Below are 17517 nucleotides of genomic sequence, written 5' to 3' on the forward strand. Positions count from 1 at the left end.
ACTAATTAAGTATTTTACAGTAAAGAGTTACTAAATCATATAGAATACAAAGGAATCCCTTCCTTGAAGGATGCTCTTTACCTATGAAACTGCAGTCACACTTTGTCTTCCTCTCTTTTTAGGCTTCAGGAGTACTACACACCTTCCAGTCCAGCAACTCTGCTTCAGCAAGAAGCCTTGCTAATAGCACTGAACCAGAGATTATTTTTTTTTTTTTTTACAGGTGCCAAGGTAGTCATCAGATCAAATAGTTCACCAATTCACAACATACGTACGGAAGAAGGCAATATTAAAAGACACATTGATTGTTATTTAAGCAGATTTCTCAGGATTTTCTATTAATGAAATTCATGTAACCACAGGAGGCGACTACACAGTGAATCAGGAAATAAGAAAGTAGGATGAGAAGGGAAAAAACATTTCTCCCTCTTGCACCAGACTTGACCAGCACAACAGGCAGCAGGGTAGTGGAAATAAATCAAGAAGGTACTATTGTTTACAGTTAAGCTGCTTCAGAACCAAAAGAACATCCAGATTCCAGTGCACCAACTGCAAAGTAGTTTTAGAAATACCAAAAATAGTTGTAGCAATACCAGATCAGAGCCCTGCCCCAGGTGCCGCATAGCCTTCCCTCCCTTGCCCAAAGAGGCTTAAAAGAAAAGTTTGCCCGATCACTTCGTTCAAACCCTACCCCTAGAGCTTGGCACAGCTTTCTGTACACCACGTACACCTCTAGCTTGTAGGCTGGGACATGTACTGCATGTACTTCTCTGCTTTTCAAACAAAGGAATGTGCTCACAAGTCAGCAACAGTTTTATGAGGAAAAGCAAGGAGGATCTTCAGTTCCCATCATATTTGGATCCATATTCAGAACTACACATACTCCCCAGAAGTAGTTGTGACGTGGGGAGTGGCAGCGTAACAGGGCTGGCATGCCCCTGACTCAGCCAGGCTGCAATTTAAGAAGCCCAGCCCTTCTAGGAAGGGCTAACTCAGGGCAAGAGCAAGCCCCGCAGCAAGCCCACTGCAGCACCAACTGAACAAGGGTATTTACACCATAGAGCACCCAAGGAATTACAAGGTTTTTAAAGTTTCTCACAGCAGTATTAAGAGGCGGCTGCATCCGAGCTGACTAAGGCTGTAGTTAGCTGGGGATTTCGGCAGAAACATTCACCAGGTACCTAGGCCTTACTTCTGTATTGGTGCTACTTTTTTATTTAAAAATGAAAAAAACCTACTGATTTAAAGTGACAGCTGCAGCAATACTTCACACTTGAAAAACTCCTGACCATCAGGCAAGTGAACCAAGACCAGCATGCCAATTATACAAGCACAGCTTATCAAACAGTAAAGATTTTGGGATGCAGCAGACCTGAACTACAGGCCAACATATGAACTTGAAAAAAATAATCTAAATTTACTTGCACCTTTACTCCAGCATCAGGCCAATGCACAGATGCTGTCCTGAGAAAAGCAGATATAAAACAGTGGATCTCAGGCCCAGAAGCCTCTGTGCTACCCAGGCTCCCAAAGCAGAAACAAGAATGCTAGTTTGCTGGCAGTCATTACACATGTGCAAGGAAAAACTGCAAAGTAACTATTTCCCTATTTTTGTTTTCTTCTCAAGGTTTTGAAAGGTCAAACGTATTTGCACTCCACTGTGTTCTCTTTATCAGCGCTTAAACTCAGGCACTGCCAGCTGAATCACAAGTGGTGCAAACACCCCAGAAAAACAGTGTCAGAAGGAGATCCATTGTACAAAATGGTACACTCCATTGTCAGGGGAGGGTTGTTTCTACTTTAGACATGGAAGGACCTACAGAAGACTAACAGCTAGTTTGCAAATGTGTCTGAAGTTCTTTTCCCTTTAATATCTGCTTTTCAGCTGGCCTCTAAGGGATGTCAGTGAATACGAGAAAGGGGATACATCTATGAAACCATATATTAACAAAAGTGGTAGGGAAAGGGTTATCATAATATATGACAAAGCTTTGGAGCATCTATGTCTCATAACAGCTGCCCCACAATACTCATTTCAGCAAGACATTGCCCAGCTTTTCCTAGTATCTAGCTTGATTCTTATGTATTGCTAGAAAGCCAGAATTCTCCTCTCCTCCCAGGTTGTCTGGGATTTCATTTTCCTTTCCATTTTCTCTGGGATATACTCACTTCCACCAGTAGGCAGCTAAAAAGTATGCTTGTGTTACACTGAGGACATGTGGGAAACCACCTTTTGATATGCATAAAACAGTTTCAGACAGTTAAAGTAGTGACAAGCCAACAGTTCCAAAATAAATTGCAACGTGCTCTCCTGCAACGAAGCTGGTTTGGCCTCACACCCTATATCCAGTCAGTTCTCTCCTTTTTTATTCCCTCCCCAGACAACTAGTGACTTAAAACCTAGGAGATACCTTCCTCTATTTCAGCTGTTCAGTAACAAGTTTCCTCAAAGCATCAGTAGAATGGATTTAATGATCACAAACACAGCAATATCAAAGCAGCAGACAGGGATAAATATTGCCCATGAAGACGTAAAGTAATGATAACAAATAAGTCCCACCAAGACATATAATGTAGAAGAGAAGAGTTCTGTGGCTGGACAGCTAATGAATGCTGGAAACAGATACAGTTTTACAAAGGATTAACTTTCCTGCCTCTCTTAAACCAACATGCTGACACACAGAAATGTGCGTAGAACAGATTAAAGTACTGCTGTTTCCAGATGCCAACTTCAGATCCAGATAGGAACAAGAACTCTGGATATGGGTGTCAGCCTAAACTATCAGTTAAGGCTGCATGTAAATGAAGATATGGAAATCAAGCGGGATCAGACTAGATGCTGCACTCCATTCCTATATACACCTGTTAACTCTATTGCAAATACAAAAGGCTGCTTTCTAAATCCTAAAAGCTGCAAGATGTTACAGGTTTGAATACAGGGGGGGGGTTTCCCCTTCCATTTTTGCATGGTTAGGTTTGATCTTCTTTCTTGTATTCCTCAGTAAGCCAAAGAAACAGACAAGAAATTCAGCAGCTATGTTGGCATATTTATTATCAAACAACTATCCCAGTACTTTAGACTCTAAGAGATCACCAATTTAAAACCATTAACGGGGTAGCTAAATTAAATTATCTTTTCCATGCGCACAGATAGAACTAGACTGCTGTGAGGGACTGAGGCAGAAAGGAGTAGGGCAATATGAATATACCAAGAAATGCACGAGATCCAGGCCAGACCTAAGAATGCAACAAATTGTAACTAATTCAGCTAATACAGTAAGCGACTATTAAACACTGCACTAACTCCAGGCAATCTGCAGATTCCCAGTGAAAATAAGGAGTCACTTTCCTTTAGCATTTGACATAGGTCCTGGTTAAGTGTGTCTGGTTTTCCTCATGCTGCAAGAAAAATCCCCATCACCTTGTCATCTATCACAAAAGAAAAACCTCTATAAGCACCAATAACAGGGATGGAGTTTCCAAAAGGGCCTGTTGAAGACCATCTAAAGTAAGTTAATATTAGCAAAAAGCATTCATCCTTTCTCCCAACACTAGAAGTTCTGGAAGAAAGTTTGAGTAGAAAAACTAGGAGCACTCAGACTATTCAAATTTTTTTGAACAGATGAAGTGGAACAGACAAAAAGTAATTTGAAGAAGGAAATTACAGGAATGCTGATGCCTCCAGTCAGCCTGGAGGTAAGGCAAGGAGAACCACTCATGCTGTGCGTGATTGCTTTTGCTTCCTTTATATCCCAGCTAAACTCCACAGACTGAGCATGCAGAAATCAGTCAGGAACAAGTTGGAAAAATTATTTTGTTCAGGTTCAACACGAGTTTATAGCAGTCAAGCAAGTCTGTTTCTATTTTAGCCAAACTCCTTCGGCTACCCATAATCAACATTTAACTCCCATGCACAGCAAGAAACAGGTTCTGTGCTTGTGTGCCTGACTCATGAGGGAACAAAAGCTTTGAAAATTGCATTCCTGGTAGGCAACTGTAAGAAGATTGAATCCTCATTTCAGGAGGACATAACCATACAGGAAGAGGCAGCTGTTCCGCGGAGTCAGAGGTTAGCTTTCAATAATCCATACAAGCCCACAGAGCCACGTGTTTCAGGCTTGTAACAAATGTTCCATCCACATGTAATAGTCCCCTCAAGGAATTCAAACATTTACATGCGTCTCACTAAGAATGGCACTTTAGGACAGCACCAGCACACCTCTGGAAGGTAGGCATAGGAGGGGAACAACGATGACCATGCAGCTCACCCTCCATGAGGAGCCCAAGCATTCGGTAGCTCTGCCTCCTCCCATCTGAGGAAAGGCGGGAATATGGGAACCTTTATCTGAAAACAGGCAGTAGGAGGAAATATTCTTCCATTGAGACTATGTCTCACATTGCAGTGGAATCCAGCACCTCCCCCCTACCCAAGTAATGGAAGCATAGTTTGTTGCTTATTATCTGCCTCCGTCTTCTATCCCAAATTGTTTTGGTCTCAGATGTTGTGAGTATATATAGCACCGCCAGCCTCATCCTCCTCTGCTCCCACTGATCACTTTACCAGCAGCCATCAGACAAACACCCGTTATAAGCAAGTACGCTCCATCTTCCTTATGCCTAGAAGAACTCTGTGCAGTTACCAGCTAAACATTTTCTCTTCTTAGTTTCTGTTATATGCAAAATACTAGCTGTATAGAGATAGGCAGTTCTTTGGCAAATCATAACTAATTATATTCTTGAAAGTTGAAAAGCATTATTAAAATAGTACTACATACACCAATTTCTGATTGGCCTAAAGACTATATTTATTCTGGGCTCCCTCCAATCAGAATTAATCTTTCTATAGTACGATGAACTGTCACTACTGAATCAACACCAGCAGCAAAAGTGACAGCAGCCTACATCATTACTCAACTAAGATAACAGAATGAAAGTCATTGAAACAGGCAGATGTTGGAGGCTGTCTCCCATTTCAGAATAATGTTCCTGTCGTAACTCAGCACTTATTTTAGGGTAGCAAGGATAAATTCATTACCATTTGCAGGGTGCTCAGATATAATAGTGATAGAAGCCACGTAAGCCTCCCAATACGTACACAGTAGAAATGCACACGGCATTGATACTAACCATCCTTCACCTAGATAATGCAAAGCAGGGCAACGCAATCAATCCCTGTCTGCTGGAGACCTGCTCCCACATTACTGTGAGCAACAGTTTTGCTGTTGCAAACTCAGAAAACTAAGTTTGAGAGATGTGCGAAACCAGAAGTCATTTCCACAAGATACAGAAGTTTCAGCATTTATTCCCAGCATCCTTACCTTATTTCCTGGTAACATGTTGTATCCAAAATCATCATCTGAAGAGTTGATTTTTTGTCAGACTGCAATAATCAATACCCTCACTACACAGAGCACCACATTTCTGCATTGATAACCAAACTGCATAGATGCAACAACTGGGGAGAATTATTGAGGGCATTTAAAACTGGAGATTGCATTCTTTACAATTTTTAAGTGAGATTTTTTTTTTAATTGAAAGTATCAGAAGGAAAAAAATTCCAAAAATAGAAGCAAAATTCCTGAACAGTAGTTTAAGTGGGTGCAAAAAGGTGTACATCCCATTACTGTTAGGCTTTAATGACCACCCTTATCCCACTGAACATTATCTCCTGCAACGAAATTACCACATATTAAGGAAAGGTGATCAAATAGGGGCCTAAATACTTCAGTGTTCAGGTCAGAGTTGTGTATAAGTAAACTGATGGATTATCAATATTCATAAATCAAGACTTACAGAGCTCAGAGTCCAGATAGCTCAATCAAGTCATGGATTATGAACACAAAAGACATTTTGGAAGAGAATAAAACCACTTAGCTTGACACCTATGATACAATCTTCAGGTAGCAAACTAATACAAGTGCCCAGAAATCAAAACCAATTTTTATGAATTGTGCTATTTTAATTTCATTCTCATTTATCTTTACCTGTAGATATTCATTTTGCATTTCACCTGAATAAGGATAGTAGATAATACCCATGACTTTCTGGCACTTGCAAGACCAGTTATCTTTTCTTGGGAGAAGGTCAAACTGAACACCTTTTAATTTAGCTAGTTAGATAACTGTACTGAACAGCTCAAACCTGCAGCCGAGATATCCATTCCTGCTACATAGCCCAGTTGGACTTGCTCAGCTTCCTCTGATAGAGCTCTGAAACAACAGGTTTAAAAGGGAAGGAAATTCCCATCCAATTCTAATGGCTAATTCCATCTCCTTTCATTTAGAAAGCAAAGTACCAGATGCTCTGGGTTTCCTGCTTTGTCAACTATAGCACAGCATTATGCTCAGCTCTCACATTTTGATATAGCTGTTTGTTGTCTGATAAAACATGATTCCTCAGGGCAAAGAGAGGGCTGTCTGCAGAGAAACTTATAAAGTACACTTTATTCGGCAACAGGGGAACTCAAAGCCAGAAGTTTGTCTATGGGAAAATGCAAGATCTGGGAACACTGTTCCCAGTTTTTAACTCTGTTCCCAAGCAGTTACCAAGAGTTGGCTCAAAGTTAAAACATAACAGACACTTCAAATACCATCTTACATCAAGATAACTATAATAGGCTGGAGAAGGGGCAACTTCACATGATTTCTCCCCGCCTCCATCCTTGTATGTCTATACAAGCTATGGACCAGCCTCCCAAATAGCACATGCTGGGATAGCTCCCTACCTAGTGGATCCAGGTAGAATTTCTCCTTTTATCCAGTGACTGACTCCATGGAAAGCTGACAGCTTTTCTTTTACTCTTATGGGTTCAAAGTCCCTTATATTTGACTCCAAGACTCTTCTTTAGAGACAGTTTGCACAGAGATCCTTCTTGCAGTTTCAAGTTATGCCAAGACAATGAAAAGAAATAGATTAAGTGTCTATAAAGTAGAAGATCCAATTATCAGCATGGTATGTTGTAACATGTTTTTTGTTCCATAGCAATTCAAACAAAACTCAATATGCTAACAGTTTTGTGGACTGATTTGAAGCAGTATGAGACATTATTCTTCCTCTTTCTACCTGTGCACAGATGTATTGCTGTCCATGTGGCAGACACCCATTTAACGTATAGAATCAGTACTCCCACAGCTGTGTTTCCAGTCAAGCTTGCCAACTTTGTCCTGGGGCAAGTGAGGAGCACTCACACTTAACATAACTTAGGGGAGAAAAAGGGGCCAGTAGGCTTCAGCACACAAGTAGTGATAGCTATGAAAAGCTTACAGGTATAGGTATTTGCAAGTGAACATCTCTTATCCTAAATTCAAGCTGTACGTATACATATTTCTCTGCATACAGCCATATTAACAATACTTGACAGCTTAATGGCCTAGAACCCATGGTATTCAGCATTTTGAGTCCTTGTTACACTACTACCACAAGGTCCATCTGTCACAATTGCTCATTTGCCAAGAACTTCTTCAAACTTTCAGAAATCCACTTTCTGTCTGTACTCCTATTAACATAGCCATCATACACACAAGAATTATTTGCTCTTCATTACATACCAGACTGCAAAATTCTTGGGAATTAAATATTAGCTTTCAGAAATATATACATTGACATTAGTAATAAGGAATTAAACATCAGTTGTTCACAGCAGGAGAAAGAGTTTAGACCGAAATAGATAGCTATTATTAGGTTTGGATTTTATTTTTTTTTTCAAATGGTAATTTGGGGAATAGAACCTTCAACAAATGGAGCCTGAAAAACCTTAAGCAATAAAAACTTGATCATTTCTAAAAGCTGCATATGGGTGCCCAATTTTGAGTCATGTCAAAAGCTTGAAGGCAGATGTTCAGCTTCCTAAAACCAAGGCCCATAAAGATACCAAATTAGACACCCAGACATGGACATTCATAGATATGAGAAGTTATTTAAACACCTTAATCAACTTTTCCAAGTGGTTGGAGATACCGATAACTGCCATGTGCTGAAAAGATTCACCCCACTTTTAATAGCTCGTATTTATTTTAGTCTGTTAAAGCTGTTTTAACCAGCTCCATCAAACCAAATCTTCAATTCCTTCTTTTTTCTTTAGCCAAGAATGTTAATGGTGTAAAACAGCAGAATATTGGATAACTTAGTAGTGCAAAGAGTTCCCTTCATACAAAACAGTAAGGCTGTCAGAGTTAGATTCTTCCATTTGACAGGGAATACAGTCTGCATCAGAACCCAAAGTAAAAGCAGAGGGCAAATTTCCAATACCTTTGAATAATGAAACAGTGGTTAATAAATCAAGTCTTGTTTTTCACTCCTGTTTGGCATTTAATACCCTACTGATTTGTATATACTAACATTGTGCTAGCTGCAGGACACATGAAGTGACAGAAAAATAGTCTCCCATATGGGCTGGTCCCATCCATCTGGTGATTAGGGTAGGGCACAATGCAACCATATGGACATGATCAAGAACCCACTAGTATCATCCAGAGTTAACTGGGAAGAGCTATAGCCCACTTAGCAAACTAAGGATGATAAATCCCTCTCATTCTGTTTCTCCTCCCGGTGGACACGGTATATTTGTCTTTTTTCCTGCACAGATGAAGCTTTGCTGGTTAGAATACTAGTGATACATAAAAAAAGTGAATTTAGTATGTGTACCTGACAAAGATGGAATGAAGAAATTATATCCACAAAACAAAAAAACCACTAACCTCACGTTCCTGCCTCGAGTCCCAGATGAAGCCCCCCTTCCTCCCAAAAGGTTTACACTGGCATAGGAACTCTGAAATGTGAGGCCAAAATCCTGACACACAGCACATTGGTACAACCCAGCAGCTGAAGATGTGACTCTAGTAGTGAGTGCAGAAAGAGTCTAACACTAACAGCTTTGTTTCTGGCTTGCCCTTAAGGATTAATAGGATGGGAAAAGCCTACCGATCTAACAGCGAACAGGAAGGAAGAAGGCAAAAGGCAGAACTTCACATTTTCTTGAAGGGGCACCACTGTTACTATCTGCAAAGTTCTAATAATTCCTGTTGCACTGGCCTATCGAGATACCTTTTTGAAATACTTGTTGCCTAGCTGACAAGTCACTAAGGATCAAGTCAATAACCCCAACGGATCATGGCACAAAAATATTACATGTGCTAAAATAACCTTTTTCAATCTTTGATCATCAGAAACAGAAACCAGGTCCCAACATACTACCCAAGCTACATTTTAAATTGAAAGACAGACTTTCTTAAGTGGTACACAACAATGTGTTTAGTTGTAATGCCATAACCCCAGAAGCATTTTCACAAGCAGTTTTCTCTCTTCCATTGAGACAAATCCCCCTTATTTAGCAGTAAGGGGGGTGGTCTGGTTCTGTTAAGAATAACTTTAAAAGGTTGAAGCTGTTGCCTAAAATCATACTAATTACCAGGGGCCAATCTTCCCTCCAAAGCGATACTTTGACAAATAGCACAGCGTGACTGCTGGAATGGCTCTGTGTTTGGAGAGACACCATCTTTTAAGTGAGGTACGCAAGTGGAAGATCTTTTTGACTGCATAACCAAAAATGATAGCCTGTAACTGTCAGGAGTGTCAGTCAGCTCACAAAATGCCTATCGGTACAAATAATTGTACATAATAATTAGCAATTGAGTTTCTCTAACATTTTTAAAGTATTTTTTACAACTCAGATATAGCACAAGAGATACAGAACTTTTCCTCTAGAACTCTCAAATAATAAGCAATCTTAAACAAAATAAGACCTATAGCAACATGATACAACAGGTAAATGCTTATTCAGAATTTGAGCATCATCTTTAGCATTATAACTGACTGTGTGAACAAGATTTTTCTTTTTTCATGAAGCTGATAAATTTCTTTTGCTTTTAATACATGGGTGCTGACTTTCAAGCTGTGCATGGAGCCCTCTTCTGGAGAAATTTGAAAAAAAATAAAAGCTTAAGAATGCAGCAGAATGGGCTATGCATAAGAGTTTGAGGACTAAATTAATCTGGTCACTGTAATGCTAAGCTTGTAAAAGCTATACATTTCTCCAATTGACTTAGTTGCAACCCAGTGGAACAGGACAGTTATTGTTAAAGCTATCAGAAAATACTTTTTTCTTTATCTTGTAAGCTTTACTTTATGTTGATTCATCTGCCTGCATGAAATTCATAACATATAAACACAAGCCTGTGAACAACTTTTGTTTTAACACAAATATTTGTATATATGCCTTCAAAAATAACCTTCAGAAAAAACGTAAAAAAATTCTGATAAATATAAAAATTTATGTATTTACTGCTTACTATACACTGTATAGTGAACTGTACAAGCTACCGAAGTACACCTAGTTTTTATTGTCAGCCTCAGATCAATAAAGCTGTATATTATAGCTATATTTTGTAGTTTTAGAGGTGATCCTGAATTAAAGTATTACTTGAAACACATTCCTCAGCTACTCCAACTAATGTTGATTTCCTTTTGGTGAAAACAGGACAAATAGTAGCAGCATAGACAAAGCCATTGCAAAAAAGTTTCATTTATTTCCCACCTCTTCACTGCAATTTTTACAAACTTACTCAATGGGATGCTTTGTTGAAATGAACAAGTGATTCCCCATCCTCATCATGCCTCAAAGGGCAAGTTTGTTTCTTTTATATATATTTAACAAATGCAGTTGAATTACATGCAGACCAAGAACACAGAAAAACAAATTTACTAATTTTAGAAAAGATCTTTTAATAACAAAAAAGCCTTTTTCAGTTCATGTTCTTATGAACATAATTCCCTCAAACTTTTTCTACACTGTAAACCACTGTCATTACTTTGAAATGAAGTTATTCCTATCTTCTACTTCCACAGAAAGTATTGCATTACTAGATTGCTATTGCTTAGAGACCATTTTATCAAGATTGAGCTTTGCTGGTTCCACTAGCACTGTATTATATGAAGCATTATAGCTACTGCTAAGGGAAGAAAAAAAGAAGACAGACGACATAAAAAAACCCCACAAGATGTGTTACAACCACTACACAGCCAGATGGCTGCATGTTTAATATGTTGTTTCTCACATTCTTCTGTTTACTTTTCCTGTCACATGAAAGTTGTGCATGTGTTGTGTCAAAGAGAAAAGCCAAACAGCATTTCAGCTATTCCCTTTTCTTTCCCTAGCATGTTATCATCTTGAGTTCATGCTTTAATCTGCCAATACTCAAGCCCCTATACCTGAAGACAGAATTATGTACACTTCCTTGTTATGGCCTAATTCGTTACCTTAGACATGATCTATAAAGTAAACTTGGAGATGTGTTAAATCATCAGGTGGAAACATTGTCAGATAAAGCTACATAGGCTATTAAAGAGGGTGGGGTGCAGTTTAAGCACATAAATACAAAGCAACCTTAAAGCACCACAAGCTCAGTCCTGCAGTATACTAGAACTCCTCTCAGCTCAGCAACGCGAGAAACACTGAAGTATTACTGAAAGTTACCAATGAAGTGCAGCTGTTTTCAGAATCAGGTGTTCTGCAACTTGACAGATTTTACATAGATACTGTTGTTTTAAGAAAATGCCAGCTATGTGGTTTAATAGGCCTCAGAAGTCCATCCTCCTCCATCACACACCTACTGCTTTTCCTACAAGGGACCACTAAAGAAGATCCAAACTCAAGCTGATTAACTCAGTAGTGTACTAGAGAAAATGGCCAACAAAAGGGCTGAAAACACCAATAAAGCCAAGGAAACCACAGTCTAGATGGCAGGTCAAGCCCAAGGTAAGGGAAGACCAGCTCAGTATATCCAAAAGTTACCTTTATGCTGTCTTTGCCCTCTCCCCCCAGCCTCCCTGCTCCCTGAGCATTGCCTCCCTGGGAAGCTTTGCCAGCCCAGCTGCTTGCCCAGGCTGGATATCATCCCACTTAGACAACTTCTCCTCCCCAGAAGCCCTTCAGGTAATCCTAGCCCACCTGAGAGCCCTTCAGCCCTCCCCAGGAACAGCAGCTTGCCCACTCGTTTCAGGCAGTCTCAGGGGAGCTGCCCACTGACCAGCCCTCCTACTGAGTCCCCAGAGCCTCAGCCTGAGCTGTTAGGGAGGCCCTGCAAGAAACTCCGCACGTATCACCAGCACACACTGCTCTGCCTCCTCAAACTCATCGTTCACCAATGCATTCAAGCATCATACCTACGGCCCAAAGCAGCTGCTTTCATTTGTTACACCCCCTGCAGCAGGATAGTTATCCTGAACCCACCCAACTGCCTATGTGCTTGCTCAAACGAGTTCCCCGGCACCGAGACTCCCACTATCCCATAACTTCAGCCACCCACATTCACACTTTTACTCCTTATCAGGTTAAGCCAGGACCCAAATATCCTAGCCTTGGTCACAGCATACATGCATCTAGTTCACCCTGCTGCTTCCTACTTACACACTCTTGGTGTGTCTCCTCTCAGCAATAAAGCTCTCCCAGCAGCAATCCCTCACCATTTTTCAAAATAGGATGGTAAGGAGAAAAAGCAGACTAAATGCTTGCTCGAGATCACAGTTATACAAACACAAGTGCACAAACTCACCGTCCCAAGCACTAGTTTGACACTCTAAAACCTACCACAACCCCATAAGGGTTAACAAAACCACTTGATCACAAGTCAAAAAGAAATTAACTTTTTTCTCTACTCAGTGGCACCGGCATCCTGTGCACTGTCACTAAATGCAAGAGTTTACAGAGCTAAGACAAAGGAAGGAAGGAGGCATTTAAACTGGACAATAACAAAGGATTTTCAAACCTTTCCAGAGCTTCCAAAAAGTGAGCCCTGTAACAGCAGCAAGATGAAAAAAGAGCAAGCAGAAGGTATTGAGAAGTCAAAGCCCAGCGAGTCCCCTTGCTCTGACAGACAGCAGCAGCAGGGCTTTAGCAGCTCCGTGTTTTTAAGGCTGGGTGTTTTTTCCTCAGCTTTCTGGCAGAGGGGGATCTATTACATTTAATAAGAGAAAGGCTACATAGCAAGTCACTAACAGAGTATTATACATCTATCAAGAGAGTATGGGGAAGGGAACCTTTTGCAAGGTCTGTTTTTATTTTTCCTCCATATTCCCCCCCCCCCCCTTTTTTTTTTACCAAAAAAAAAGAGCAATAAATAATGTGAGCTGCCTATAACCGGCTATAAGCCTGCTCCCCAGCAAAAGGCACAGAGGAAAGAGGCAAATCAAAGTTGCAGCATTTGATACGACAGAAAATATTGCTGCTGCAGCTGCAACCGAGACACTTGAAAGATTCCCTCTACCACCCTTCCTGAAGGAAAAAAAATGCCATATATCACACAGCAAATTTGTTGTAATTGTAAATCAAAGAACTGGGAGATTCCACATTCCTAGCAACTGGCTTATAGCAGAGATCTTGCATCTTTCAACAGTAATTCAAGCAACATAATTACTCAAAAATCAGACCTGAATCACAAATACTTTCAAATCCAAATGCACAAGAGAATGAAGATGAAAGAAAGCAAGGAAAACACACACATTTCTTACCTGGGACAGCAGGAAGGACAGAGTAAGTTGAGTTTTGTGCTGCATTTTGCCAGACTAGAAGGTACCAGAGGCTTTTTCATTCATGCACTCGGCTGCACTGAGCATATTTTCACTGTGAAACAGCCTTTGAGAAGAGACTCTGCCTTGAGAGCCAGCCAACTTCCCAAATAGATCAGCAGCATCATCACTAAAGCATTGGATAGACTCTGATGACCAGAACCAATGGCTTTACAAGGATGATTTCTTCACAAAGCATCCCCATTTTGCATCACACATATTGGGCAAGCACCTCTCACAAACACAGCACCTTTAGAAAGGGTTTTGCTTTGGTGTATTTGTGTTTAGTTTCAGTCTAACGAATTATGCCTTACAGATCTCAATAGTATTTTCTCTTTTAGAGAATGGAATTGCACAGAGAGAAATAAAAGCAACTCTAAGCACCGCTGCAAAGAGATTGTCTTTATTAAAATGTTAATAAGGTATGCTTTGTTTTCAATAAATCAAAAAAATGACCACTGCAGTTTTAGTTACTTCCAAGCCTTAGAAGAAGAACACAGTGAAATTTCTCAGTGCAGCAGAAATACAGATTATATTTTGTGTTTTCCCCTCAATCTCACAAATCACAACGAAGACAGATCCATTCCAGCCTGCAGAAAAAAATCCATCATAAGGCAATAGATTTTATTAACTGCTCAGGTAATGGCAGAACTGGCTTTTGATTCAATGAACTTGAATCTAGGGCAAAGTTTCAAAGGTGCATGCCCTTCAATTACAAAAAACTTTCCCTGCTTGAAAGAGAAGACCTAATATCTCAGGAACCTGCTTTCTCTGGATTGATTGTGTTGTAACCCAGCAAGTAAAACCAGGCAGATGGACCAAAGATTACGAATGAATCTTCTGTCTGCATTTCCAGCTCCACCTCTCTTGCCACTTCCAATTACCACAGCAGTCCAGTCCTTTTTTGACTTGTCTTCTTGCAGTCACCAGAGTTACATAGCAGCACCCTTCCCCCATTTTCAGTAGGGTCAAAGGCCGCCTCAGCTCTGACAACTGATGATTTTCCCTTACTTGCTCATCCAGCAGAGCCAGCTGCCACCACTTTTTGCTCTTCCCCACCACAGGTAGCTGCTGCACCAGTGGAGATGAGCAGAAACATGGGGAGGGGAAGGCAGGTAGGCAGATAGGAAGGGATAGGCATTCAAAGAAGCTACCAATTACTTTGAGTTCTTCAGCATCAGCAGGAGCTTCCTGCTGTGAATAGTGTTGTATGATAGCTTCCCCAGCTGCTGCTGATCTACAGCTCACACCTTCCTTTACTTACACACTGGACTGAAACCAAGGGAAAACAGTGTCCTTCCAACTCTAACCCCTCATGTGTGGCAACAACTCTGCTCCAGTACTTTCATCAAACATGAGTATAAATTAATACTCTAGATAGATCAGAATTCAAACCAAACTCAGCAGGAACTACCAGTAGCAATTATAAGGCTCTACATAGAATATTATATATCTATATATAAAATGTTTACCACTTAGACATAAAAAAGCAGGTAGGTTGCTTTCTTTTCCATCTTTTTTTTTTTTTCCAGGCAGAATGCCAGTATGACAGAGAAAAAAATAAATAAAACAGAAACAAAACAAAAAAAGACAACTTCAAGCTTTTTTTGATTAAGAATAACTGAGTGACCATTTTCCATTGCTCCTTCAGGTTACCAGCTTTCCACCAAGTGTAAGTCCCAGCCTCAAGAGAAACAGCTAAGAAGTTTACAAACAAGACTGTGGGGTTTTCTTCGGGCATAACCTGTGTACACCAGTACCAGCTATACCACAGCCTTTGTATGGGAACACCGGGATTTGGACAGCCTCTTAAACTCCACAAACAGGGGCCAAATAACTGAGTGAGTTACCAGACCAAGCAGAAGTAGGTGTTGGCTGAAAGAAACAAAGGCATATCTACATCCTGTTTTACAGGAAAGTGACTCATTAAAAAAAAAAAAAAAGTAATGGGGTAGATGATTCACTCTACAATAACACAACACAGGAACATGAGGTTTCAGCCAACTTGAGCAGTTACTTTCTGCACAAGACAAAGCATGGCTGTGGGGCCACACCACCAGCCTGCAAAGGAGAAAAAGAGAAGAACAAGGAGCCTAAGACCTTCCCCACAGGGCTGCTACCATAGCCTCCCCCCTCACCACCGAGGGGCCAGGCACCATGGGCCTCCAGCCCCTCACAACCAAAAAGAGCCACATACCACAGCCCCTCACCTCCACAAGCAGCAACTACCCTCTAATAACAGTGAAAAAGAGCAGATTTTTTTTAAAAAAAGAACTAATTCACTAACCTTTACCTCAAGTCCCACACAGCCTATTGTTCTCGATACAACCTGCCCTTCTCACCTCTGCTCACAGCTGTTCCTACTTACCCCCATGGGGTAATTAACCAGTTGTAGAGGGGTAATTAAGAGCACCTGGCATTAACCCGTCACAGGCTGCAGCCAGGTGCAGCATGGTGCACAAGCATGAGGACAGCGCTCACCCACACAGGGTCTGGTGCCTTTGGGAAACGGCCTTTTTAGCACTGCTCAGGTGAGGTAAAATCCGGCTGCGCATGAGGTACTGAGGTACTGAGGCCCAGGGCCAGGGTTTGGCCCACGGCAGGTAGGCTCCCAGCAGGGCCATATCTTCTGGCGTCAGGAACATAGTCGTCTCTGCTAATTAGATTATTAATGAAAAGCTGGTAGGTTATTAATTAGAAATTAAGAGTTTGTTCCTCAGTCTTTCTCAGATGCAGGTAATAGGAGGAAGTTTGAACTCTGTAAAACATCTCTGAGGAGCCAGCCAGGAGGCAAGGAACGCTTGAGGTGAAGGAGGATGGTTGCTTTCTAATCTTTTCCTTGAAGCAATTTTGCCGCACAAATGAAACATGAAGTTGTGGGGCCGTGGAGTGACAGAAATAACAGCCTCGGGTTTAGGGCATGGTCAGAGGAGAGGCTGCAGGGTTCAGGCCTTCCCTCTCAGGGCAAGCTGTGGTGCTCATGCCTGCTGCTCGCTGTTGTAGAATGTGTAGTGAGGTTGGGGGGTCTGACTGAGAGGGGTCTCCATTTGTGAGCAAAGAAAACTCCTGCTGAGACCTTTTCTGGATCCAAGCCTACGCTAACTGATGGATGTAACATGCTCCACAGTCTTTAGATGTGAGATGCCATCATTTTCACTTATAAAATCTTGAGCAACTTGACAACTCAGCTCACTCTCACTCCATGACATACTGTGGCAATAGAGGCCAATGCTGAGCTCAGGCTAATGCGAACAGGATTAATTGCCTGCAACACATAAGGTGTTGTCAGATATAGACCCATTAGCAGACGAAGGAGTGACTGTATGCTGCCAGAAATGCCTTTTGACCTTTGGAAGATTTGCCCTGACTATTTTGTAAAAGCTGAGGATTAGCAGCTATGAATCTATCAGAACAAGGGAAGTTTAATTTCACTTTAAAGTGAGTCGCATAAGAAAGCTGTATGCGAGAGAGAGGGACTAATTTCCCCTGCCATAGTACTGGCAATCTATATATTCCTGGCTGCTACACCACACTGCAGTTTCTGACTCCTTCAAGCCTGGTAAAAGGTTTAAGCACTGGGCAGCAACTGGAGGTGTGTAAACTCGAGTGGCATGTCTCCAGGACAGAAGGAACAAAAAGGGTACACCCCCAATACGCGAGCTTAAATAGAATCCAAGACCACTCAATCTTCATCAGATTAGCATCTGCTCCTAAAGGACAGGTATAGTTGAATTTCTTTCAAAGCAGATGGGCCAGATACATAATAGAACAGAAATTTAGTCAAGCAAACTAATCCAAAGAGTAAGTTTAACTGCAGCGTATTTATTAGGAAAAAACACACTGGTTAGGGCTTTCTGAAATCCTGCTGGGTTCACTCAAAAAACAGCCAGTGAACAAAAGAACGTGAGCCTGACTTGCTGGGTCCATCAGGTTTGGCACGTTACCCTCCTGCTATGC

The 17517-nt window shown here is 41.1% G+C and overlaps 1 protein-coding gene across 2 annotated transcripts in view; it reads right to left on the reverse strand.

The window, feature by feature from the left end:
- Positions 1–13639, reverse strand: part of CDH13 (cadherin 13) — a 505317-nt gene extending 491678 nt beyond the window's left edge. For both annotated transcript variants that reach the window (XM_037408727.1, XM_037408725.1), the window contains exon 1: positions 13504–13639. In XM_037408727.1, coding sequence (XP_037264624.1) covers positions 13504–13548 — 45 coding nt within the window. In that variant the 5' untranslated portion in view covers positions 13549–13639. The remainder of the gene's footprint in view (positions 1–13503) is intronic.
- Positions 13640–17517: the final 3878 nt, after the last annotated feature.

The sequence above is a fragment of the Falco rusticolus genome, chromosome 15 (genome assembly GCF_015220075.1).
Source record: "Falco rusticolus isolate bFalRus1 chromosome 15, bFalRus1.pri, whole genome shotgun sequence".
In the NCBI taxonomy this organism is placed as follows: Eukaryota; Metazoa; Chordata; class Aves; order Falconiformes; family Falconidae; genus Falco; species Falco rusticolus.